The 27,540-nt window shown below is 44.5% G+C and overlaps 2 protein-coding genes across 3 annotated transcripts in view; both read left to right on the top strand.

The window, feature by feature from the left end:
* The window catches only part of GRAMD1B (GRAM domain containing 1B), a 251,545-nt gene that overhangs the window by 23,963 nt on the left and 200,042 nt on the right, over positions 1-27,540 (top strand). The gene's annotated exons all lie outside the window — the stretch shown is intronic.
* Positions 24,060-24,887, top strand: LOC114225998 (ferritin heavy chain). The gene has a single exon (XM_028125897.2). The coding sequence runs from the start codon at positions 24,232-24,234 to the stop codon at positions 24,781-24,783; it is 552 nt and encodes a 183-aa protein (XP_027981698.1). The 5' UTR covers positions 24,060-24,231; the 3' UTR covers positions 24,784-24,887.

Below are 27,540 nucleotides of genomic sequence, written 5' to 3'. Positions count from 1 at the left end.
CTGCCTTCAGCTCAGGTCATGATCCTGGGAGCCTTGGATCCAGCCCCACGTCAGGCTCCCTGCTTGAAGGGCAGCTTGCCTCTCCCTCTCCACCGCTTGTGCTCTCTCACTCTCTCTCTCTCTCTCTCTCTCTCTCTCTCAAGATTTTATTTATTTGAGAGAGAGAGCACATGTTCAAGAAAGCACAAGCTGGTGGGGGGGCAGAGGGAGAAGCAGGCTCCCCACTTGACCCATTTAAAGTATAGAATCTGATTTTTTTAATATATCACTGAGTTGTGCAGCCAGTACCACACTCCATTTTAGACTATTTTATCACCCCAAAAAGAAGCCCCATACCCATGAACAGTCAGTTCCTAATTCCCCCCCAAGCTTCCCAGCCCTAGACAACCGCTAATTTACTTTCCTTTTCTATGGATATGCTTATTCTGGCCATTTCTTATAAATGGAATCACACGATATGTTGTCTTTTGTGACTAACTTCTTTCTTTCACTTTTCATAGTATTTTCAAGGATCATGCATGTTGTAGTGCATCCATACTTCATTCCTCTTTATGGCTGAATAATATTCCATTGTATGCTTATGCCACATTTGATTTATGTAATCATCAGTTGATGAACATTTGGGTGGTTCCTACTTTTTGGCTCTCATGAATAATGTAGCTATGAGTGCAGGTGTCTGTGTGGATATGTTTTCATTTCTCCTGGGTGTATAGCTGGGAGTGGAATTGCTGGATCATGTGGTTACTATGTAAAACCTCTTGAGGAAATGCTAGACTGTTTTCCAAAGTGGCTACACCATTTCGTATTCCCACCAGCACTGTAGAAGTGTTCCGGTTCCTCCACACCCTTCCTAATACTTGTTATCGTCATTTTTACTCTACCATCCTAGTGGGTGTGAAGTGGTATCTCATTGTGTGTTGGTTTGTATTTCTCTCATTGGTAATGATGTTAAGTATCTTTTAATGTACTTGCTGGCCATTTGTATGTCACTTTTGGAGAAATGTCTATTCCGATCCTTCTCCCATTTCTTTTGTCTTTTTATTATTTGTGGTGTCTCTCCACATCGGATGGGGATCGCCAAATGTGGGGCGACCCGGTTGAGTGGAAACAACCAACTTGGGCAGTGAAAGGATTCACCTGAGGCAGAACAAAGGAGATAGAAGTTTATTGACTACACCACAAGGGAGCGGCGGGCAGGATAGCAAAGCAGAGACCATCTGCGATGAGGCAATGGGTGGGGCCATATTTAAAGGGGGAAGGTAAGGAGGTATGGGAATGTATAGAATTTCCCCTTTTTTTGGCAACTGTCCCTGATTGTAAGTAGCTCATTGGTTAGTTAGGGCCTGTGGATATTTTGAGGTGGACCACTTAACAGGCCTGTTTGTATTCAGGCAGGGGGTTGGGGTCCCTATGGGCCCTTTTGCCTTGATCAAGTTTCCGTTGCCCTAGTCTTTTGCCTAAAAGTGGCATCTACATTATTGGGTTGTAGAAGCTCTTTATATATTCTAAATCCAAGTTCCTTACCAGACATACAATTTACAAAAATTTACTCCAGTTCTTTGGGTTGTCTTTTCACTTCCTGAAGGTGCCCTTTGAAGCACAAAAGTTTTTAATTTTGATGATGTCCAATTTATTTGTCTTTTATAGCTTGTGCTTTTAGGGTCATATCTAAGAAGCCGTTGTTTAATCCAAGGGCACAAAGATTTATGTCTGTGTTTTATAGTTTTAGCTCTTACATTTAGTTCTTTGATCCTCATGGTCTATTTTTAAAAAACAAATTGCATGACAGTTAAGACTCAGAAACTCCCTCCCTCCTCACTCAAATTTCATCCTGAAATCAAGATTAGGAGAAAAAGAGTTCAGCAGAGTCTTTCCTTACAGGGGCCCCAAAGGGGTGCAGCTTTGTAAGACAAAGGTGTACTAGATCTCTCCAGAGACTTTGTTATTATCTGAAGACTTGATTTTTTAGGTGTTCAGACATAGCAGTATGGGTGATAGACTGATTGACTCTTTGCAGGTGGCCTGAGGTGAAAGAACCTTGGGCCTGAAATCCTTTCATGAGTTCACTCAAGGTCCCCCCTTTCCCTTATAGTTGCTTCCACGTGCTAATAATGCAGGACCACCTCAAAGCCCCTAGTGCCTCATACCTGCCTGTCCACCCACCTTCCTCCTGATTCTGTGGCTGAAGGCAGCTGGGTTTTCTCTGGGCCTTTTTTACATATCAGGATAATGATCAGTTCTGTTTCTTCCCACATGAGCCCCCATTCCCTCCTCCTCTGCCTGCCTTACTTGGAGCTAATTCATACATACCTCAGGATACTTCTTTTTAATTTTTTTCTCTTCCTATAGATAGATCTTATGAGGTTTCCATGGAAACTCCTGGCCAGAGGTAGGGGACTTTTGAACAGGAGGGAGATGATCAGGCTTTGCTCATTTCTGTGGGGCTCTGGGAGTGTCTGTCTCTCCCCACTCCCTCCCCAACCCTTCCCTGGGCAGCTCTTGGACCTGTTTTTGTAAGGTGCTTTGGGAGCCCCAGAGCCTGTGTCTTAGGACTGAACACATGGTGGTGACAATGGCCCCGAGAGTTACAGCTCGGGGAGGAGGCTGCTGCTGGGGGGTTGTCTGGCAGCTTCAGAGAAAACTTGAGTCTGGTGTCTTTCACATGTATCATGAAGCAAGTGCACCACCATTGTGCTCGTGGTATTGGACAGAGATGGAAGGGCTTCTGGAGGTGATCGCAGCCATCCCTGTGCTTCTGGATGGCGCTGTGTTTAATCTAACACTTAAGCTAACTGACCTACGTGTCTTTCCTTATGGTAAACTAAGCTATTCTGGAAATCCTAAAGGAGATTTTGGGCTTTGGGACACCTGGATGGATCATACCTTGAACTGTGATTAGGAATCTAGTCCCATACAATAGGGAATTTTTTTTTAAGTGAGATATTTTAAGTGGGAGCAATTTAAGTAGATCCTTAGTATCTACTGACCTCCCAGAGATCTAGGGCGAATCCGGGGCTGGATATGTGAACTGTGGCCTGTGATGGGGCTCCTTCCTTGATACCAGATAACCCTTGCCTACAGAGTATCTACAGTGCTTCCCTCTAAAATCTCTGCCTTGGGATTCAGATCTGAGCTTTGGTTAGATCTGAGGTCTAAAGTGGGAAAACCTGACCCCTGATTCTTGAGTAGATTAGGTCTTGGTTCTAGATCAGTATTTACACCGCTGAGAGTTCAGGCCATTCCTTATAGTGGTCTGGGCCAACTCGGGGGCAGGAAGATGTTGAGATTCTCACATGCCAGGTTTTTATACGAATATCAGGTCTTCGGCATTCTCAAGACAACCAACATTCTGGAACTTGAGGGGATATCGGAGTCCAGAGGGGCTAACATTTGGCTAATGTGTATTAAACATGTAGTAAATGTTCCCAGGGGGCTATGGAGTTACTGCAAAGACTCCAAGAAGCCATGTATACACTGAACACTCCCTGTGAGCAGGATATATATATAAACATAGCCACCAACCCTTGGGATACATTGTTTCTTTAATGCAACCCCCATAGTTGGAAAAATTGCAAACTACTGATTTATTTTAAACCTGGTATCTTATAAACTAAGTCAACAGGAGCCTAGGTAGAAAGAAAGAGTGAGGTGGTGACTGGCTTCAAGTCTCAAGTGAGGACTGGAGACCTCAGGCAGGTAGAATATTAGTGTCGGGACTCCACAGTCCCTGCTCTGCTTACCCATGCTGTGGAGGGTGCCGTCCCCAGGGCAGAGGAGTCTGACCAACACCTAGCAGTGCTAGCTCAGAGCCTGAGAAAGAAGCTACACATTAACATGAAAACTTAGGTGGTTTCGCCTTCCCAGAGTAACTGAATGACATCGATAAAAGACTAAGGGGTTTTTGTTTTTGTTTTTTAAGATTTTATTTATTTATTTGACAGCGAGAGAGGGAACACAAGCAGGGGGAGTGGGAGAGGGAGAAGCAGGCTTCCCGCGGAGCAGGGAGCCCGACGCGGGGCTCGATCCCAGGACCCTGGGATCATGACCTGAGCCGAAGGCAGACGCTTAACGACTGAGCCACCCAGGCGCCCCTAAGGTGTGTTTTTGAGGGGGTGAGAAGACAGGGAAACAGCAATTCTGAGGGCACTCATTTTTTCATCACACCTTTGGAAAAGCAAATTAATATTTTAAATTAAGTTTTTATCACAGAGTGTTCATCAGAACAGAGAGCTTGGCTTAGCTTCTCTTTCAAGACCAGAACTGGAAAGAGCTTTGAACTTGAACAGAATTGTAGCTTCAGATGTGGTGTGTTTCTCTCCACTTCTGAACCTGGGTCGGTCAAATCCAGGATTTGTCTCCTTAGGGCATTTTTAGAAGAGTAGAGAATACTGAGGTTCATGATTAAGCATCATTGATTCTTAAGTTATTTTGGGTTTGAGGTTTAAACTGATACTGAACTTCAAGGTTCAGCTTAGAACTCTCTCGTGTTGTGGAAAATGCCTCGATTTTTTTCATTCTGAAGACCTTGCAGTTGGTTGATGTACATAAATGAGTGTGCTGTTTAAGTTTGTGGGCAAATGCATGCATGCGGGAATGACTATTTTATGCATTGTGAAAAAGCATCCTGGAACATATGGGACCACAGAGCTTGTTGGGGTTTGGCAGGACACAGATGGCGCACTCAGACAGGGTAGCAGGAGAGAGTTTAATGGTGGTGTGGGTAAACTAGGGGAAACCAGAAAAGCACGTTGGCAACAGCTGTAGGAAAGGGCTGTCTGACTGGAGCTATGGGCTTTAGTACAAGGGTGAAGTCAGTCCACGTTGATGTGGCAAGGAGACCCCTGCCATCAATTTATGTCCCCATTCTCCTTTGCCCTCCCATCTCCAGCCACTGCCTCCCTAGGCAGGACCCAGCCAGAGGGCAAGTGAACCAATTATGTTGTTCATAAGGGTCTGCTTTGTGAGCAAAATGGAGAGAATGGAAAGTAGATGTGGTGGGCAAATGGAAAATATCCAGCATGTGGCCAGAGTTGAATGTGTAACTGCAGGTAAGGTAAGATTCTTTTCTGAGAATGCTCAGGTATTAGCTCAGGCTCATCTGGATTTGCCCTTAACAATGTTTTGTACTTCAAAATCTCTTTTTTTTTTTTTTTCCACACATTCTTTTTCTTTCCCTCTTTGGCAAGGAGGAACCTTACTTCCAAGTTGTGACATCTTGATTAAGTAGAAAGTACATGGCTCTGGAACTAAATAATATTAGCTTGAAATCCCAGCCCTGCTACTTATCAAATGTGGGACTTGGACAAGTTACTACACTCCCAAGTTCTAAAAGGTAGATTGTATTAAACATCATGGCTGATATGAGAATGAAAGACTTCTTGTCTCTTATCTATCTATAGAAGTATGTATATCTCCCAGTAGAGGGTTGGCTCCTGCTCGGTGCCCAATAAATCCTCTACTAGTGCTCTGGGTAATGAATTACTTCCTCTCTCCTAACTTTCCCATTTCTTGCTCTCTAGTGGTTCTTTCCTTTTTATGAGGATACTTACATCTTCCTGATGTTAAAAAAGAAATCTCTCTCTCAAACTTAATAGCCCCCTGATCTGCCATATCTTGGCTGTTGTTCTCCTATTGTTCTGTATTGTTCTGATTTTCTGTAAAAATCAGTGTACACTCATTTTCCCAAGTTGTTCACTGCCACTTGATTTCTTAACTTCTACAAACTAGTTAGTTTTCCACCATTGTGCCAAAAATTATCTCTGAAGTCTCTGACTCCCAAATGCCAATGGCTTCTCTCTACATCTCACCCTACTTCACAGTATTTGACATTCTCAGTCATGTCTGTCTCTTGGTTTCGGCACTGGGTTTCAGTACTTCATCTTTGGTCTCTGCGCTGGGGTGCTCTTTCTTGGTTTTCTTTTGGCCTAGCTCAGTATTCCTGCCCAGGATTTCCCCCCGCTCTTCACTTCTCTTTGCTTTCTCATCCTCAAAATATAGATGTTGCTAGTAATTGGTTGTTACCTGATTGTTTCCTCCTGTTACTTCTATTGTGAAGTTCAGGAGGGTGGGGACCTTGTTTGTCTTGTTTGCTGTGTTACTCCCACCAATGAATCTAGTGTCCCAGTGCTTAATGTAGAGTAAGTGTACAGCAAATACTAGTTGAATGGAGAATAGATTATAATATTCCTCCAGCGTTTCTTTCTTACCCTTCTTCTCAACTATACACTCACCAGATAAACATTTCTGACCTCGGTTTTCAGACTGTAGATCAAGGGCCAGCAAATTTTTTCTTAAAGGGCTTGATAGTAACTATTTCAGGATTTCAAGGTTACATGGTCTTTGTTACAAGGACTCAACTCAACCATTATAGAGCGAAAGCAGCCATAGACAATAAACTTACAGATGTAGCTGTGTCCCAATAAAACTTTATTTATAAAAACATGCTGCCCCAGGTCATAAATTGCAGACCGCTTTATTGGCTCATGTTTCCAGTCAGTGCATATTGTCACATGATTGACTTAAAGGCACCTCAGATTCAGTTTGTCTGACCTGAAATTATTATCTTCTCTTTCTTCATTCTCCAAAAGCTTCTTCACTTCCTGTGATTTTTAGCTCAGTTTATATTATCTCTGTTCCAGTCATCCAGAAAAGAAACCTGAGTTAGCTTCATCTTTACCCTTCCTTCCCCCAGTCCAGTCAGTGACTGAATTTTGACTGTTTTATTTCTGCAATGATTCTCACTCAGTCACTGCTGTAGCTCAAGCTCTCATTTACTTTATCGTGATCAGTACATTTACCTCCTCATCACTGATCCCTCTTGTTCTTCACCTGTGTCACTCAACCCACACCCCCCTCACACCTTTCTTGGTTTTCTGTTGCCTACCGAACAAAGTTTAAATTCTTTACCATGGTTTCCCCCCTTCACCCTCTTCTTGGCTCCCACTCCTTTCCTTCATGCCTTTGTTCTTTCTTTCCTTCTGTCCTGGAGTAACCTTCCTGTCTCCACTACCCATGGAAATCTTTATGCTTCAGGACCCAGATCCAATGCTACTTACCTGGAGGCCCTCCAAAGCTTCCCAAGCCTGAGTGAATCACGTATCCTGCTGTACTCCCATTCTGCCTCCTAGTATGGTTGCTTGGTTGTTTATACCCCCTTTTCCCTCCTTAGATTGCAAGCTTTGGAAGGCAAGGGCCATGGCATCTTCATCCTCATAGATTCAAATTTAATTTCAAGCCTTTCACAGTTGAATTTAAGTACATCTTTAACCAAAAAACCCTTTACATGGGGTCCTGGGATGAGTCCCATTGGATGGTAGAGATCACAGGTCCTTGGCTGTATCACTGTATGTGTATATACACGTGCAATTATAGTATACCTCTTCCAGCATCTGCCTTCTTTGGTTCCTGGTCTTAACCACTATGCTTTGTAGAGTGGCCAGAGTGGGTCTGGGAACATACTATTTTAGTGTCTTTATCTGACTCTGTCATAAGACATCCCGGGATATCAGAAAATTATATAGGCTTTGAAATTTGACAAATCTGAGTTGGAATTCTAGTTTTTGACCTAGCCATTGACCTTGAGCAGGTTCTTAAACCCTTCTATATCCAAGTTTTCCCATCTGTTGAGTGAGATCCTAATACCAACTTCATAGGGTTGTTATGAGGATGAAATCAAGTTTCACGTACATTTTTTCCCTTCCCTATCTGCCTTCCTTCTGTCACAGTTTCTCCGTTATTCCTAAAGAGTTTCAGACTCGTTTGTAGGGATAACTTCCAGCATTCTATACGGGAGATCGTGGTTGGAATCAAGGGGCCTCCTAACCCAAAGGAAATCCCTCTCTCTGTGTTTTCAGGGCACTCAATTTCTTCCAACTCCAGATTCTTAGAATTTCACTTTTAGTGTGACTCACAATGTACTTCTGTTTCAAAAAACAGAAAGCTGCCCAGTTTCTGCTGGCCTCAGTGGACGGGGGGTAGCAGTAGCTAGGCAGAGCATGTTCACCAGACAAACCCCTTTCATTGGCTGGGAGATGGTTAGCAGATCCTTTGAGCCCTTTGGACTCAACTGTAACAAGAGGATGGTCACATCAGCCTGTCTTGGGTTTGTGTGGGGGAAATAGGAAAGACTGCCTAGTCTCGTGTGTGTACACTGCATGAGTGCACCACGCACTGTTGAGTTCCTCTTGGACCAAGATTGTAACTATTGGTTGAATGCTTGAAGGGCATTTTGGTAGAGGTGTTTTGTGTTTGGGTTCCTTTTGGAAGGCAGGTGGGGTAAGAGAGTTTGCAGCCTCCTGAGCCTCCTGAGAATCACAGATTAGCCCAGTTGGGTCATGCAGAGCTGTGAAATTCCAAGATGCTGGCATTTTAAGAAGTATCATCTGGTTTTGTGAGTAATGGCTCTGAATGTGAAGTATCCCCAGGAAGATTTTTCAGAAAAGGACTAATTTGGCACAGTCTTCTTGTGGAGTCACGGCTCACAGTGGATTGTCACACACTCCAGAAAGGCAGTGTGTTTTCTGACACACAGGCCTACACACATATACGTGAGGCCTACTGTTTATCATCACAGACAGACTGCATTTAGAAGGAAAGGAGGAACAAAAACTCCCCAAAGTCACTGAATTAGCATTTTTTGCGTAGCAAATGAAAGATTCCTGGAAATGTGGGCTCTTGTACCAAGGTGAGCAGGTTTTGAAGGCTTCTCAAAGGACACACCACCCAGCCCAGTTTCTGCCTTCCACTTACAGTTCCATGACACAGGGATGTAGCAGATTTCCTCCACTTCCTGGATTTAGACCCTGGCATCCCCAGAGGTCTCAGAGTTTTGGTTTTCTGGCCCCAGTGTGCATATAAACAAGCATCAGCTTGCTCATGCTCCCCAAGTACCCTGTATGACCTGGTGTCATAGACTGAGTATTTGTGTCCTCCCAAAATTCATATATTGAAACCGAATCCCCCAGGGTAATGGTGTTTAGAGGTGGGATCTTTGGGAGGAGGGTCGGTCATGAAAGCAAAGCCTTCATGAATGGGATTAAAAGACCCCCAGAGAGCACCCTTACTCTTTCCAACATAGGAGGACACAGGGAGAAGAGAGCCAGCCATCTGCGAATCAGGAAGTAGGCTCTCCCTAGACACTGAATCTGCAGGTGCCTTCATCTTGGACTTCCCAGCCTCCAGAATGATGAAAAATACATGTCTGTTGTTTATAAGCCACTCTCACCCATTGGTTAGAGCAGCCTAAATGAATTAGGACAAAAATTATTAGCAGGACAGGGCATGTTGAGATCTCTCTTTGAAGGTGAAGAGTAAGCTGTTTGCATCAGGCTCCTCCTTTAAGAAAGGACAAGCCTCGTGGGCGTCTTTGGATTTTGTAGATATTCCTCATTTGGATGTGCTACTTTGGCCTATTTACTGAGTGACCTGGAAAGCTGCCAGTTTTGAGTGGGGCCCTGAACAAAAGAAGGGCTCTGCAACAGTTCCAGGCTGCTCGGCAAGCTGCTCTGCCCCAGGGCCATCCGATCAGCACATCCAGTGGAACATAAAGAGTCAGTGGCAGACGGGGATGCCGTTTGGAGACCCTGGGAGGCACTTACAGGTCAACGGCAGCACAGGCCTTATAGAACTTTGGAGCAAGGCCCGGCCATCCTCTGCAGATAACTGTCCTCCTTTTGAGAAACAGCTCTTGGCCATCTACAGGACCTTAGTAAAACTAAACACTTAACCATGGGCCACCAAGATTCCGTGAGGTCTGAGCTGCCCAGCATGAACTGGGCATTATCTGACGCACCAAGCCTTAAAGTTGGGTGTGCATAGCAGCATTCATCATCAAAGGGAAATGGTGGTTTATATGTGATCTGGCCCGAGCAGCCCCCAAGGCACAAGCAAGTTACATGAAGAAGTGACCCAAATGCCCGTGGTCCCCATTCCTGACTTTTCTCTCCTAGCCTGCACCTATAACCTTGTGGAGTTCCCTATAATGATTTGACAGAGGAAGAAAAGACTCATGTCTAGTTTGCAGATAGGTCTGCCATCTACAAGCTGGAGAACCAGGAAAGCCGATGGTGTAATTCAGTCCTAGTCTGAACGCATGAAAACCAGGGGGCCAATGGTGTAAGTCCCAGTCCAAGTTCAGAGGCCTGAGAACCAGGTATGTCAATGACCAAGGGCAGTTGAAGATGCAGTTCAGGCAGAGAGTGAATTCCCCCTTATTGTGTATGCCTTTTTGTTCTATTCAGGCCATCAGTGGATTGGAAGATGCCAATCCACATTGGTGATTTTAACTTGGTCTACCAATTGCAATGCTCACTTCTTCCAGAAGCAGCCTCACACCCAGAAATACGTTTGACTAGCTGTTTGGGCACCACTTAGTTCAGTCAAGTTGGCAGATAAAATTAACCATCACAATGCATAACATTTTATCTTTGAAATATCAGTCCCAGAAATGGAGATTATACATGAAACAAAAACAAAATCTGTGGTTAGTTTGGAAAGGGGAAAAATTGTAACTTTACAGTGGAGAAACCTGACAAATTCTACCTCTGCCAGATGATCAGGGTCAACATCAACAGTGATAAATCATGCTGGTGGTATGTATTCTTGATATGATGTATTGAGAATGGTACTTACTCTGTAGTCTTCTTCCTTCAAACCCATAACAACCAGTCTAATCATGAGAAAAATCTCAGAAAAAGATCCCAATTGAGGGACATTCTATAAGTTACCTGATCAGTACTCTTACTGTCAAGGTCATCAAAAATAAAGAATGTCTAAGAAACTGTCAGTCAAGGAACATCTAAGAACCTAAAGAGACATAATGAATAAATGTAAAATGGTAGCCTATCCTGTAATGGGAAAAGGATATTAGATAAAAATTAAACAAATCTGAATGAAGGATGGATTTTAGTTAATAATGTATCAATGTTGGTTCAATAATTGTGACAGATCTACCATATAGATGTACAAGGCTAATAGGGGAAAGTGGGTATAAGTATATAAGTATGGTGTGTATATAGATATGTATGTATGTATAAAGCATATAAGAACCCTGTATACTACCTTTAAAAAGTTTATTTTAAGAATAGCTATGTTCAGGACCCCTGAGTGGCTCAGTCAGTTAAGTGTCTGACTCTTGATTTTGGCTCAGGTCAAGATCTTGGGGTCGTGGGATGGAGCCCCATGTCAGGCTCCACACTGGGCGTGGAGCCTGCTTAGGATTCTCTTCCCTCTCCTCAGTCACTCCTTCCCCCCTCTCTCACCTCTCTGTCTCTCCCTCTCTAAAACAAACAAACAAACAAACAAATAAATAAATAAATAAATAAATAAAGTAAAATAAAAATAGCTATGTTCAAATCAATTCATTTAAAAAAAATAAGCCCTCTGGCTTGGAAGGAGACTTAGGAACCACCTAGTCTAATGGTTAATATTTATTTCTTTATACAAAAACACTTTAAACAAAATGTTAGGCAGAAGTCCAATAACATACAAATAAATGTAGATTTGCTCTGGCTGAAGTGGGAAAGAACCCCTGTGCTCCATCTGTTTGGCCCCCTTCCTCACCTCCCGCCTGCCTCTGAGACAATGCTGAAATGCTGAGGAGTGCCTCGCATCCGGTAGGCACCACCTGCTCTCCTTGGATCCTCCCTCCCCTGGAACATCCCAGTCTGTCCTCAAACACCGTTAGAAATGGGCATCCCCTTCCCAAAAGACAGCTTTTATCTTTTTATGACTGCTATGATTCTTAGCATTTTGAGGAGGGGTTAAAATGTTCATAGTTTCTACCTATTGGCTTTAGTCCCATATAGAATACATGTCCAATACAGTTTTTACATGGTGATTTTTTTGAAGACAGATGCTTTTTTCTCTCCCTGACCTCCATGACTCATTTCTTGTGTAGGATAGATTTCCCTATCCCTCTGACTGGTTGTTGATGGCAAGGTGGCATGCCATTGCTCTTGGACTCCATATAGGCCAGTCTCGTGACTGCTCACCATGACCCCATCCATAAGCTCCCTCTTGACTTTCTTCTCCATCCTACTTCATTCTTCATCTCTACTCCAGCCACTTTCTTCCCAATACCTTAGCTCCCACCTTGCAACCTGACTTTTCTCGCAGTGGTTATTTCAAATCTCTTTTACTCCACTTTCCTGAAACCCATAGTCTTACCACTTGCCCTACTTCATTTCAGCTGATGAATCCTTAGTACTGCTTAAAAATAAAATCGAAGTCATTAGATGAGAAATCCTTCAACTTCTTAACCTCCCACCTGGGAGCTCACCTGCAGCTCTCCTCCTACCTCCTCCTCCCTTCTTCAGGTTCCTGTCTCAATTCAAGGCTAATTCCAGCATCAGTATTTTGGATCTCATCCCCTCCTGCTTTCTCAGCCCATGTTTATTCTGTTGTTCTTTATGTATCTCTCTGCTGCCTCACTGGAATTGCTCTTGTCAAGATTACTGAAGTCCTCCTTGGCATCTTGATTGTATTTAACTAATGCTTTTATCAGATATTTATAAAGCACCTGCAATGCACCAGACACTGTACTGTGTGGTGTGGATTCACCAGTGAAAGGCAGGTGGAATCAGTGAGTGTATATGGGGCCACTGAGCTGGGGGAGGAGGAGGTAATCAGTAAAGGAGCAAGTGAATGTATAAAATGTTAGGGAGTGAGTGAATGATAAATGCTGAGAGGAGAAATGGATCAGGGTAAGGCACAGGGTTGTTTCAGCTGGGGTGGTCAGAGAAGTCCTCTCCGAGGAGATGGCCTCCGAGCTGAGATCTAAATGAAGGGAAGGGCTGGCTTGTTCTTGGACCTCGGGGAAGAGCATGCCAACCAGTGCAAACAGATGAATGATCCAGAGTTAGGATCAAGTGAGGTCTGAAGAACGACCAGAAAACCCAAGTCTTTGGGTCAGAGTGAGCAAGTTAGAAGGGTGGAAGAGAAGATTGGAAGGAGAGTAGACACGCGCCAGATCTTTGAAATGCTTTTTTGTTTCAGCTTCCAGATTTTTCTCCTACTTCTCCCGCAACTCCTCCTCAGCCTTTTTGTGGATTCTCTTCTTCTGTCTGTCCTTTAGGTATTGGTATTAGGCAAGATTCTATCCTAAACCATCTTTTCTTCTCTCTGGACATACTGTCTGTGGTCAGGACACAGAGCAGCCACTTAATAAAGGTTAGTTGACTCAGATTACTTTGAGATCTATATCCATTCTGCTAACTCGTCTCAGACCTAACTCTGGTTTGTCTGTGTGTCAGTGGAATTTTGGCCAACATCCATAGATGATCTGACCAAGCAAGGATGCAAATGGGATTCTCTCTCCCTTAGTTTTAGGTTCTGTAATTTTAGAAATGTAGCCTAGGTCTGTATCTTAGTCATTGCTTTAGCTCTAATGCCTAACACAGTGCCTGGGTGGTCACTGATTGAATTCATGAATCCAGTTGAAGAAAGGCAGAATTCATTCCTTGGCAACCAGTTCACATTATTGAACAATAGTGAATATTCTACCACACATGGGCTTATGCTCCTAGAGATAAATTTTCAGACCTTCACAGGCTCTGAGTCTGTTATATTTTGTCCTGTTATACCTGGCTCATTGTTCCAGAATTTCAAGATTTTTAAGCATTTTGCTTCAGCCACTGTGATTGCTTTCCCTGTTAAGTTTTACATCTTCAGTTTTGACAAGAATGCCTTTTGTATCTTCAATTCAGTCATCGATAAGATCGCTGAACAGGATGACGCCAGAAATGCAGAGAGCCCTCCAGATAATGTGATAATTTCTAAACCTTGCTTTATGACTAATAAGTGTGCTTTTAGAAAATGGAATCATTTAACTTAGGTGCTACAAGGGACATCAAAGATCATTAGTCAGGCCTGTGTGTTTTGCAGATGAGGAAACCAAGACTCCTATATTAAGTAATTTCACCAATATTACACAGTTAATTAAGGGAGGAACTGGGAGGAGGCCCCACATGCCAGTTACTGTGGATTTCCATATGCAATTCGTTTTTATCCTTCCCTTTTTATTTCTACGGTCTACTATTTGTTGCTGCATAACAAAGTACCCAAAACTACCAGTTAAAAACAATAATAAACACTTTTATCTCCCGCAGTTTCTGTGGGTCAGGAATTCAGGAGAAGCTTGGTGGATTGTTGTGGCTTAGGATCTCTCATGAGATTGTGCTCAGATGGCAGCTGGGGCTGCAGTCATCTAAAATGTTGACTGGGACTGGAGGACTCAGTTCCAAGATGGCGCACTCATAGGACTGGCATATTTGTGTTGGAAATGATAGGTCTCAGTTCCTTACCGCATCCACCTTTCCTTGGGGCTGTTTGAGGGTCCTTAAAACGCATCAGCTGGCTTCTCCCAGACCAGGTGATCCAAAAAAGAGGAAGGAGGAAGCCACAACATCTTTTATGAGCTGACCTCAGAAGTCACATCCCGCCTTTTCTGTAATATCCTACTGGGTGCATGCAGGTCACCCTATGCAGTGTGGAGGGGATTACACAGGGTTGAACCCCACAAGGTGGGGAACACTGGGGCTGGCTCACAGGCTGCCTACCACATCTGGTTAGCACCTCAGTAGAGGTTCTTTTCTCCTTTGGCCCAGAGTAGATGCTATAGCATCTGAAAGATCTTCCCATCTCTGATTTCTTTCCCTATGGGAGCAAATCCCATAGAACTGCCTAATGAGTCTTGGTAAAAGGCAACTCTGGCCACGTCATCCTTATTACACTTCCTTATCCTCTGATTTTTAAAAAGAGTTTAAAGATTTCTTGCTACTAAGATGATCATATAATTTATTATCCAAACTATAGCACCTTTGAAAGTGAAAAAGGATGTTCTTAGCAATTATGCATGAACCAGAGATGTAAATTAATACTGTCATGAGAAAAAAACGAAATTTTGATCATCCAATTGCCTACCAATTAAGAATTAGGATATTATTCTGTCCCTTTTCTTATACTGGCAACAACTTTCTCTTTTATCATTTCTTTTTAATTATCAGCATTGTTATTCCTTCTGCTCTGTCCAATGATACCATTTCGTGTTTCCCAGACATAGTCAGGATTTCACACATTCCTTTGTGTATACTGTTCCCTCCAAATGGAATTGCCTCTCCACTTCCAAGTTGTTCTTCAAGGCTACAATTGCAACCTCCTCCTAACATTGTGATCTTTCATCTTCAACCCTTCCCCATAGTTCTTTTTGTTTACCTTTTCCATCCTTCCCATTTTTTTCTTCCTACCTCTCTTCTTGTCTTCTTCTTTTCCCATGTAATTACTGAGCATCTTCTGCGTGCTACGAACTGTTCAAAGTACTTCCATGCACTTAGCATAATTTTTTTCTTGTAGGTATTTGTGTACCTCTCCTGTCCCTTCTACAAGTTTATAATCCCTTGAGTACAGGGCTATGTTACACTTATTTAGCAAAATTCCAATAAATGTTGCACGAACCATTGAATATTGTAGGTCCTTAATAAATTTTAGTTTAATGAAATCAAACAAGTTCTGAAAAGAAACTTGTTTGGAAAGATAATCTTGATTTTCATACTAAGGAAGGGTTTTTCTATTCAAAGCGGTTTTCCTTCTCAGCTACAACACAATAAGATTAAACAGTAAAATTTTGAAAGTGTATAGAGGAAAACAGTGGACCTTTCTCCCCTTCGAATTCTTCAGACACCCCCCGCCCCCGGAATATAGCCAAATGACACTTGGACTGTTTTCTCAAGGAAGGAGTTCGTTTTTACACTGTTTCTTTCCCTTATTTGCATGCCTTACTCAGGACAAGGGAAATATCAGGGTTTCCCTAGGTGAAATGTGGGTTTTACTTATTATGTAAGAAGTCAAATATGTTCAAGTGGTGATTTTCAACCTTGGCTGCACAGTAGAGCCAACTGAGGTTTGTTTGGAAATCCCAGTGTCCAGGCTGCACCTTAGACCAAATAAATCAGAATCTCTATGGGTGAATCCAGGCATTAGTGCTTTTTAAATGTGCTCGGGTGATTCCAACAAGTAGCCAAGGGTGAGAACCCCTGTGCTCCACCAAAGAGCCCTGGTCGGGTGGTGAAGAGATCTAAGTCGACCCAAGTTGCTCATGACCTTGGGTAAGTTTCTTTAACTCTTCTGGCTAATGTCCATCTGTGAAATAGGGTTTCTCATCCAAAATGTTTGTGTCCTGCTGAAATGTTGGGAGAATCAAATGAAGTCACAGAGAAAGGGCAACCAGAAGCAAAAACTCTGAGAATCCTGTTACACAGAGGACTCTAGCTACTATTTCTCAGTTCTAATGGTTTGGTCATTCTTTGGAAAAGTGAGGCTGGGTTGATGAATATAGCTAGTTACGGTGGAGAGGGAAGCTTTTCTCCTCTTTGCTGCTCCTTCATCCTCTTTCTTTATTCTCCCTTTTTATTCATCTCCATTTCCCGTGGCTTAAAAGTGCCGCGCCACGCACCCCACTGTTCCGCTGCACCCCAAGATGTGATGGATTCCGAGAAACCTGCCTGTCCTTGACCCCAGGGTTGGGGTCTACAAGAATGGTCTCCTTCACGGTCTACAAGAATATCTCAGAGTCTGGAGATGAGGACTGTGCTTCAGAGGATGTCTACCCAGTATCCTGCTGGAGTATTCTGTGCATTTTCCTCTCCTTTGGACAGAGAGGAAGAAAACAAAACTTTGCACCTTATCTGGTGTTATGGGGGTAATAATAGCTAGTGTTTGTTAAATATTTTGTTTGAGCCAGGATCTTTACTTGCATTACCCTGTTTCATATTCCTGCCAATCCAACAAGGGTACTCTTATCATCCCCATTTTATAGAAGAAAAGGCAGTGATGTTGAGAGGCAAAGACACTTCTCCAAGGTTGCTGAACTATAAGGGAAGGAGCTAGTGTTTGAACCCAGAAGGTCTGAAGACAGAGCTTTTTTTAAACAGATGACATGCCAGGCATCATTGAAAACAATTTGTATTTTTTAACTCATTTAATCTCCATGACAACCATATGAAGTAGATTCTCTTATCTTCATTTTGTAGCTGAAGGACTGAGGGCACAGTGAGGTTAAGTGACTTGCCCAAAGTCACAGAGATAAGATGAAACCGTTTGAATGAGAAATTGAAGGAAGACTGACATTAAGCCGTAGCCCCAAATGTCATAGGATTCCTCAACTTCCTCTGTCCTCCCAAGAAGTTAAAGTAAAAAAGGCAGAAGACATCTGGCCATTCTGCCAGAGACATCCCAGTGACTCCTGACATGGGTGTGGTACTTTGCAGGTTCCAAAGGGTGTTTGCGTCCATTCAGAACCTCAACCTTATAGCCACCGCAGGGTAGGTGTGGGTCATCAACTTTGTGCAGAGTTCATGTTCTTAGCCACTGAGCTCTCCTGCCTTACATGGGCATTTCCTCATCCTGGTGGCTTCCTCACACAGAGTAGGCTCCAGTGACCAATGGAAACAGTGGTGCCCTGAGGTTCCCTCCATCTGGAGACCAGAACCAAGGACATGCGGGCCACCAGACTAATTTGATGAGAATAGTCTTTGATGAGAATGGCTTAGGGTGGATACCTGGTTTAGTGCTTAATGGGGAGGAGGAAGAGTGAATGGAGAAGGCACATGTCCACTGGGACTCACACACACAGGAGAGCCAATCGGAAGGCTTCTGAAATTACACCATCGGCAACCACCCCCGTCATGCATGTCCCATGTTCTCATGTTCCTTTTTTGAAGGAGAAGTCTGCCCTCTGGTTTACTTCTGTCCACATTAGGGGTGTCCTAATAATAATAACTATAGATAATTATTACTGTTGTTATTTAAATTATTATAAATACCATGAATATGAAATGTAAAAGCATAAAATTATCAATATCAAAATATAATAATAATTACTATTATTAAGCAACTTGTGGTGAGTACTTACTGTGGGCTAGATACTACACCGAGAACCCTTGACGAGTTATCTTACTTGATCGTCACAGAGACAAGGCAGGAGTTATTATCTCTGCTTAGTAGGTGGGGCCAACAAGATGAGAGAGGTTAACTGAATTTCCCAATGTCTTAGTCAGGAAGTGGAAGTCCGTCCTCAAGGCCAAGAAGCCAGAACAGACTTCGACTTTCTGCCCTACCCCCTCCTGCCACAGAGTGGTCTTATGATCAACCTCACCACGACAATCTCTGGAGCTTCCCAGATTTAGAATCCCAGAACCAAATGTTCTAGGTCTGTGAGGAATTTAAGGTGATTTTTCTCTTCTCTTAATAAAATAAAAAAAAAAACAACCCACCTTATTATAAAATAAAATACAGGTACAGGGAATGACAAAGAAGCAATGAGACTCTGCTGGTTGTTCCAGACTCTGTGTACCCTGATCCCCCTCACAGATTCTCTCCTCCCCAAAGGAATCACACCCCTGGATCTTGTTCTAAGTGCTGCCTTGTATCTCCTTATAGTTTATCGTCTAGCTGCAACTCTCCCAACATCTAGCATAGTCTTTTCTGCTTAAAAAAATCAACATGTCTTACAAGTCTCTGTTCTTCTCCGTATTCACCTTTCATCAGTTTCTTTTCCTCCAACATTATTTTTTGAGGAGCTCAGGGCATGTGACCTATAGTTTCTTGCGGGCTGGATTGTGCTGCTTGCACACTCGTAATGCAGGTCTCGGGGTTCTGTGAACTCTTTATTTCCTGCAGATTGGTTGCTGGACCCAGAAGTTTGCTCTGCATAGGACTGATCTGAATAGATCTTTCTGGCAAGATCGTGGGTGGTGTTGTGTTCTCCTCTCAGGAAGCACGTAATGTCGGATTATCTCTCTTTTTGTGACATGTTGGTGCTCAGAGTCTCAATTCATCAGTTCATTGGGTGTTACAGAATGGTGATATTCCATCATTTCTTTTTCATTTATTTCTTGGAATACTTTTCAAAAGAGGTGCTTCCCTTTGACAACTCTTTGATTATCTGGTGGTGTAGTTGATATAGGAGAAAAAGGACAAATGCTTGAATCTTTTCCTTTCTTTGTCAGTTTTCAAGATTAAATGATTTAATTCCCTGAGCTGTTGAAGGGACCATTGAGGATGAGCAATTAATTTTTGTCCAGGGGTGCCTGGGTGGCTCAGTTGGTTAACTGTCCAACCCCTGATTTTGGCTCAGGTCATGATCTCAGGGTTGTGAGCTTGAGCCCCACATCAGGCTCTACCCTGGGCATGGAGTGGAGCCTGCTTGGGATTCTCTCTCTCCTCGCTTGTACTCACTCTCTCTAAATAAGTAAAATCGTAAAAAAAAAATTTTTTTTGTCCAATTTTAAATCTCTGCTCTCATTTTAAAAATGAGGTAACTGAGAGCCAGAGAGGTTAAGTAACTGACTGAACATCACACAGCCTGTGGGTGGCAGAGCTAGGGTGAGGGTAGTGCTCTCCTGCCTCCCAAGTGCATTGTTACCTTCCCCTTTCAGGAGCAGAATTGTAGATGTGGAACCCAAGGCTCGAAAGCCGTCTCTGAGATTATCACAAATGGCCAATAAGCACTTGAAGCATTGTCTGACATGCCTCCTGGCTTTTTGCCTTTACTACTGTGCCCTGCCGCCGGCTGGGACTCATTGGCAGGGGAGGGGGCAGCCTGCAGTTTGTGAACTGCTTCTGAGAGGGAAGAGTTGCCAATCTTGGCAATCCTGCCAGGTGTCAGGGAGCCGTGGGAATGTGCCCAGGTTGCTATAGAGAAGTTTTCAGCCTTGGCTGCCACAAAGCACCCCCACCCACTGCCAAATCGTGTCTTGCTGATTCTCAGCAGGAAAATGGGAAGTCAGAGGAGAAAGTCCCAACCTGTCTGTTAGAAGAGAAATTGTAAAGAAGCCATCTCCTCATCGTGTTAACTTAGAGGGGGGTGGGGGGAAGAGATGGGGGTAGAAAAGAATCAAACGGGGATAGGAGAAAGGCCGGTATTTTGTAACTGTGTATGTGAGTGAGGGGGTGGAGCAATTGCCTGCCTCCTAAAGACTCTTCAGCAGTCCATCTGTTCACACCTACTTACGTAGCTGATGACCTTCTCAGACCCACCTACTCATCCTGCTCTGCCCACTTCCGTGCTTCTCTTCTTCCTGCTGCCCCCACCCCAGCCCCCCTCCCCCCAAGCTGGGGGAAAGTGGCAGCCAAGAGAGGCTAGTGAGAGATAAGGACACACTCCTTTCTGTAAGGATGGAAACCCTCGCTAACTTGTGGTTAGAGAGTCAGGCAAGGACAAGTACTAGGCTGCTGCCAATGGCCCTGGTCCGTGTTCTGAAGCACACTGTTGTGGTTACCCTGGTTGGAAAGGAGAGTTGCTTGGATCGCACTCTTGGGAGCAAAATGAAACTTGACAGTGGGAGATACGCCTGTACTGTTATAAAATGGGGATCTTTGGGCCAAGGAGTCCCAAGAAGCTGATCACTCTGGTTTTCTTCCTTGGCAGAAGATTCTGGAGGACTTCAGCCTTCCACAGTGCACAGGGGACAGTAGCCAAGATGCTATGGTGGAATGTTTTTAAAACTTTAAGTTATGAAATTAATTTGGTGAATTGTGATCAGAATTTAATAAAAAAGGAAATAGAGTAGACAATAGATCAGGGTACATTGTTCCAGGGAGAAGGCGTTTCATGAAACCCTAGTGGTATTTGTGTGTGTGTGTGCGTGTGTGTGTGTGTGTGTGTGTGTGCGCGCGCGCGCGTGCACTGGCTCACAGTGTATTTCTCACTGTAAGTCATAGCTCAAAACTTTGAATATCATTGCTCTTTTAGCCAGTGTCAGGAATGAAGACTTGGATTTGCTGTAGGCTCTGCCGTGAAATTGCTGTGTGACCTATACTGAATTGTTTAACCTCTCTGACCTTCATTTTCCTCATCTGTGAAGCGAATGGATGAAACCAAATGAGGAGATCAAGCTGATGATCTCAAAGGATCTCGAGGGAGGAGATGCCATCCTCTCCAATATGCAATGATTTCCACTAAAAAGCACCTCTTTCTCTCTAGGCTTAGTTCATTCATTCATTCACCAAATATGTATTCATATGTCAGACGCTGTTCCAGGAGCTGGAGAGTTAACAGTGGGATGAAACACAAGAATCCCTGTCCCTGTGGTGCTTACCTTAGAAATCTCTGCAGCAGTTTACGGGTTTTTTTTTTTTTTTTTCCCATTTACCATACATTTAAAACAAAACAAAATCAAATCAAAAACCTTCTGTAGGCTTGGGAAGATAGCATTTTTTTAGTTATTGGTTTGGATCCTCAATCTGTCCTTCTCTAAGTGGAAACGGAATCGTGGCATGCTGGCAATGAAAGGTTTAAAAGGGCTTCTTTTATGCTCAGAAGGGTGACCTGACCCAATAACCCCAAAATGGAAATCTGAATGTTCCAGGCTGGAAATTATTAATTTCCTTGAATAGTCTTCCTTTCTAGGAGCTCTCAAAAGCATAGAGTGTTCACTGAAAAAGGCAGTTCACCTTAAAAGCTTCAGTGTTAGCTTCTTGACATATTCATCTGCTCTCAGTACAGAGATGAGCCCCTCCCTGCAGGACTTCGGGAACAGGGTGGCATCTTCCTGGGAACAGGGTGGCATCTTCCTGGTGCAGAGGCCATGGAGCCCCTTGTTTGGAGGAGGGGATGGGTCAGTGAAACCTGCAGACTCTTGGCTACCAGAACGCTTAAATTCACAGCTTTGGGATTGGCTGCCGCGACCTTGGAATCTGAAATCATCATGGCCACCAGAGGGCGTTAAGAACCCGTTGTTCCACATCACCCCGCGATCTCCCATTTCTGTCTAGTTCTAGCCTGGCTGTTTTAAACAGGGCTGGTCAAATGACTTTTTCAAAGCATGTAGAGCTGAGTCACAGCTCCTGGATACCAGTGCTACAAGCAAATTGATAAGCTGACGCTTGTCTCTCTCATTTCCCAAAATTAAATCTGCAACTGCATCCACTGAATCAACAGGTACCTAATCTATTGAGCACAGTTTATGTACCAAGCACTGAGCTAGACCCTGGAGTCCAGCCTTCATCAAGGCAAAGCTTTTCCTCTCCCAGGGCTCACAATCTACATTTTCTGTAGACAGGAGGCAAACGGCTTGTTGCTCCAGGGTGGTTCCACATGGTCCTGAATCCAAGAAAACGTGGGGCTGTTTTCTTACCGTGAAAGTGAAGGCTCTAGGTATTAGGATCATAATCCTGATGATTTCAAATGAGAGAATATAGACCTTAGGAATGTGGCCTTTGGTAGAATAACTAAACTTTGGGATACCAATGTAGAGCTGATGGTATAGCTTCATGGTGAGGCCCAAGCCAGGAGTCACTGTTTTGCTGTTTAAATTTGCTGTTTAAATTTTCTGGACCTACGTTTTCCCCGCTGCTCTCGGAAAGACCAGGATACTAAGACTGTTACCAATAGAAAGCTAAGTGAAATGGAAGAGACTAATATTGTGGGGCATCACACCAGTGTAGAACCCCAGCTGGGATTTTGCTAGCTCCTTTTTTGTGTCTTCACAGCTAGGTGTTTGTTGGCATAGCTAATAGCCCTCCCTACCCGTCTCTTATTTTTTGTGGAGACGCAGAGTCTAGGGTATGTTAAAACTAATACTGGAGCCCAGATGTGAATAATTTCCCAACAGAGGGATCAGAGTTTATTTTTCACCATAGTTGGAATGAATTGAGCGTATAAATGGATGACACGGCACAGCTCACTACTTGCTAAGAAGATAGTGTGGAATGAGGGCAGGCTTCTGAGACCCGCTCCTCCCACCCCAAACCTCTGAGCCAGGGGGTGTTGTCCAGAGGGTAAATTCTACAAGTTCGGCAAGATTAACTGTGCTCTAAGGCACTAGAGGGTAGTGGGCATTGTTAACTAAGTGGAATAACGGGGGGTATACAGGGGGTCTGCTAAGATGATGTGAACTGTCTCGAAATTGTTGAGCATGAATTCATGCAGGATAACCGTGTCCCCTAACACTAATGCTGGCCCCGGCTGTCCGCTTTTAGTTTCTTGTGCTCTGACTTGGAAGATGAGAAGTACTTTCTGCTCCAAAGACCACCGCCGCTGAAGGTAGACCAGTACCTCCATAACCTTCAGATAAAACGCTGTATTTATTGTTTCAGAAGGCTGGAAGTACTTTGATAAGGACCGAGTGAGTTTATGACATTTGTCATCTTTTTTTTTTTAAAGATTTTATTTATTTGACAGAGAGAGACAGCCAGAGAGGGAAGACAAGCAGGGGGAGTGGGAGAGGGAGAAGCAGGCTTCCCGCGGAGCGGGGAGCCCGATGCGGGGCTCGATCCCAGGACCCTGGAACCGTGACCAGAGCCCAAGGCAGACGCTTGACGACTGAGCCACCCAGGCGCCCCAACATTTGTCCTCTTTTTAATTTTATCTAGTGTTTGCCCAGAGGCAGCCCTGATTAGAGTCGTCTTTAAAACCAAGAGCCAGAGAAAAAGAAACTGTCAACAGTCTTACCGTGTAACTACCAGGCGAGCGCTTTCGGTAATTACGGTAATTTAGAAAGGCCACACCTGCTGAAAATCCTGCCTTTGCTTTTTCCTTTGGGACCCGTGCAAGTTGTGTAACTTCTTTGACCCTACTCTGGCCTCAATAAAGTAATATTATATGCATTCTACTCCCCTTATCGTAGGGTCGTAAAAATCGTACCGTGCATGTGTGTGGAAGGGTTTGAACGGCAAGGGCTCTGCAGATGTAGGGTTTTAATTGGGCAGCCGTGCCTCTGTCATCTCATCCGATCTCAGAAATCCCCCATTGTCACCCCCTACACACTGCTGAACATCTGCATTTCTCAGCTGGGGGCACTTTTGGGCTTATCTGTCTTGCCTGCCTTCCCTGCCCTGACACGCAGGAGTTTCTGAGAATAAGATCACTCCTGTCAATCACTTGCCTTTGGTTTTAAAAATATGCCCATTGTCCAGGCCTCTTGGTGCTGAGTTACAACACCACGGCCTAATCGCCTGGCAGACATATGAAACCTGCTGGCTTGAAACTCACCGACATTTGCCTGCAGCTAATGTGGCTTCCCAGAAACATGTACCTGTAAGAAGGAGGCCTTATGACAGTCTCCGCCGAGAGTCGCCGCGGTTTCCTGCTTCAACAGTGCTTGGACGGAACCCGGCGCTCGTCCCCCACCCGGGCCGGCCGTTCAGAGCCAGCCCTCCGCCATCTCTTCGTCGCGCCCTCGGACCGCTCCAAGGCCCCCCGCCGCCGCTCGCCGCCGCCTTTTCTCAGCCGCCGCCATGACGACCGCGTCCCCCTCGCAGGTGCGCCAGAACTACCACCAGGACTCTGAGGCCGCCATCAACCGCCAGATCAACCTGGAGCTCTACGCCTCCTACGTCTACCTGTCCATGTCTTACTACTTTGACCGCGATGATGTGGCTTTGAAGAACTTTGCCAAATATTTTCTTCACCAATCTCATGAGGAGAGGGAACATGCTGAGAAACTGATGAAGCTGCAGAACCAACGAGGTGGCCGAATCTTCCTTCAGGATATCAAGAAACCAGACCGTGATGATTGGGAGAACGGGCTGAATGCAATGGAGTGTGCATTACATTTGGAAAAGAGCGTGAATCAGTCACTACTGGAACTGCACAAACTGGCCACTGATAAAAGTGACCCCCATTTGTGTGACTTCACTGAGACTCATTACCTGAATGAGCAGGTGAAATCCATCAAAGAATTGGGTGACCACGTAACCAACCTGCGCAAGATGGGGGCTCCCGAATCTGGCATGGCAGAGTATCTCTTTGACAAGCACACCTTGGGAAACAGTGATAGTGAAAGCTAAGCCTTAGGCTGTCTTCCCATAGCCACAAGGGTGACTTCCCTGGTCACCAAGGCAGTGCATGCATGTTGGGGTTACCTTTACCTTTTCTATAAGTTGTACCAAAACATCTACTTAACTTCTTTCATTTGTACCATTCTTCAAATAAAGTAATTTGGTACCCAAAAAAAAAAAAAAAAAAAAAAGGAGGCCTTATTTCTGCTCTCAGAGTAGGGGCCTGAAAATCTAGTTCACAAAGAACTAACTAACAACAACAACAAAAACCACAACAAACAAAGAGCAAAAGCAAGAGGATTTACAACAATTTACAGCCTTCTTTTTCCAAAGGTAGTGGGTGTTTTCTTCACTTTCCTATAGTGCCTGACTTACCCTCACTGAGTGAGTTCCTGTTCCTTTTGAACTGGGAGGTTAGAATTCCTGAGTCACAAGATCAGATTTTAGAAATGGGTTCTCCAGCCCTACCTTTCCCTCTTCGACCCCCTCCCGGACAGCTCTGACTCTAATAATTAAACTCAGGGAGCTCGGCAGGCAGGCAGAGGTGGAGGGTTGTGGTTAGGAGGTCTGGAACCAGGCCCTCAGGATTCACAGGACAGAAGCTTTGGGGACCAGTAAACAGGAGTTTAAAGAAGCAGAAGAAGAAATGGGTGGGTGGGGTGTCTGGCTGGCTCAGTTGGTGGAGTGTGCGACCCTTGATTTTGGGGTTGTGGGTTTGAGCCCCATGCTGGCTGTAGAGATTACTTCTAAAAAAATCTTAGAAGAAGAAGAAGAAGAAATGGGGGAAAGGGACAATGGGGGAAAATCTTAGAAAAGGAGGAAAGAAAGAAGTGGGGGAGGAAAAGGAAGTGAACGGGTCAGGGTGGGGAAGTGGGAGGAAGACGGTGTAAGGAGACCTTTCCACTGTAGCCTCCTACTGAGACAGAGCAGAAACAGCTATTTCAGAGGAAAACAGCTGTGCCCAGATGTCCCTTAGCTGCTACCTGTGGGGCTTTCTGGCTGCCTGGGATTCAAGCCTCTGGGTCCCCAGCAATCTGCTGACACAAGAGCCCCATGCTGCTGGCTGGCCCTGGTTCCAAGGGCACAGACCGCCACACCCACCCCTGTAACAAGCAATATAGCCATCTCCTCTTCTTCTTATTTTTTTAAAGGATTTTAGTTATTCATTTGTTAGAAAGAGAGAGAAAGCCCACAAGCAGGGGGAGTGGCAGGCAGAGGCAGGCTCCCCGCTGAGCAAGGAGCCCGATGTGGGACTCGATCTTAGGACCCCAGGATCATGACCTGAGCTGAAGGCAGACACTTAACCAACTGAGCCACCCAGGCAACCCAACCATCTGCTCTTCCTGAGAGCTGGGACATCACATGCTTACTCAGGGTTTGAGGAAGGACAAGGAAGACCTAGAAAGAAGATGTGGGCCAACAAAACTTCCAGATCCCTTTATGTAGGGAGGCAGTGATCGAGGGAAGAAATCAAAGAAGATGTCCTCAGAGGGCCTGTTCAGGTTCCCCTGCTCTGCCACTTCACTGCTGAGGGGCTTCCGGGCAAGGTTTAAGTTTTTTACCTACGAGACCCGTCTCCATCTTCATGCCTCCCTGTGGTTTGCTGACATACGGAGGTGGTCCCTGAAGTGCCTTGTGTACCTCCTATGGCTCATCCCACTACCTTCTGTGTAAATATGCAAATGGCTTCTCTTCTTCTAAAGTTTTATTTTATTTTATTTTATTTTTTTAAAGATTTTATTTATTTTTTTGAGAGAGAGACAATGAGAGACAGAGAGCACAAGAGGGAAGAGGGTCAGAGGGAGAAGCAGACTCCCCGCTGAGCAGGGAGCCCGATATGGGACTCGATCCCGGGACTCCAGGATCATGACCTGAGCCGAAGGCAGTCACTTAACCAACTGAGCCACCCAGGCGCCCTTATTTTATTTTTTTAAGATTTTATTTATTTATTTGAGAGAGAAAATGAGATAGAGCATGAGACGGGGGAGGGTCAGAGGGAGAAGCAGACCCCCTGCTGAGCAGGGCGCCCGACGCGGAACTCGATCCTGGGACTCCAGGATCATGACCTGAGCCGAAGGCAGTCGCTCAACCAACTGAGCCACCCAGGCGCCCCTATTTTATTTTTTTTAAGTAAACTCTATCCCCACGTGGGCCTGAGATCAAGAGTCACATTATCTTCTTTTAGCAGGTTTTGCTCTCGTCCAGGGCAGGATCCTCACAGACTTACCACCTAGGATGGTGTCTGGCATATAGCAGGTGTAGCAAATATCTACAACAGATTTCTTTTTTTTTTTAAGATTTTATTTATTTATTTGACAGAGAGCGAGCGAGCACAAGTAGGCAGAGCGGCAGGCAAAGGGAGAGGGAGAAGCAGACTCCCCCCTGAGCAGGGAGCCCGACGTAGGGCTCTATCCCAAGACCCTGGGATCATGACCTGAGCTGAAGGCAGACGCTTAACTGACTGAGCCACCCAGGCGTCCCTGCCACAGATTTCAGAATTAAATAAACAGGGAAGATGATGGTTTTCCTGTAGCAAGCCCAGTTGAGTAGGTCTCTAGAAATGAGACTGTCAGCACTGGAAGGGATCTGCTGCTCTTTAGGCTGGATGTGGCAAGGGCGGGGATGGGTGTTACTGGCTTAGGTTATATTTCCCCAGAGACTCAGAAGGGACCATTTCCACAGCTCTAGTTTTTTTCATTTTAAGTTAAGGAATGAATTTAATTTCCACTTTTTTTAGATTAAAAATATAATCTCTTAAAAGCAATT

Source organism: Eumetopias jubatus, unplaced genomic scaffold (assembly GCF_037043125.1).
Source record: "Eumetopias jubatus isolate StellerSeaLion01/CBP00866 unplaced genomic scaffold, mEumJub1_p1.0 scaffold_13, whole genome shotgun sequence".
In the NCBI taxonomy this organism is placed as follows: domain Eukaryota; kingdom Metazoa; phylum Chordata; class Mammalia; order Carnivora; family Otariidae; genus Eumetopias; species Eumetopias jubatus.
Note: the sequence above shows the minus strand (reverse complement) of the source record. Positions and strands in the feature narration are given on the sequence as shown.

Coding starts and splice junctions, on each gene's coding strand:
- LOC114225998 (XM_028125897.2), top strand. CDS start 24,232: ATGACGACCGCGTCCCCCTCGCAGGTGCGCCAGAACTACCACCAGGAC.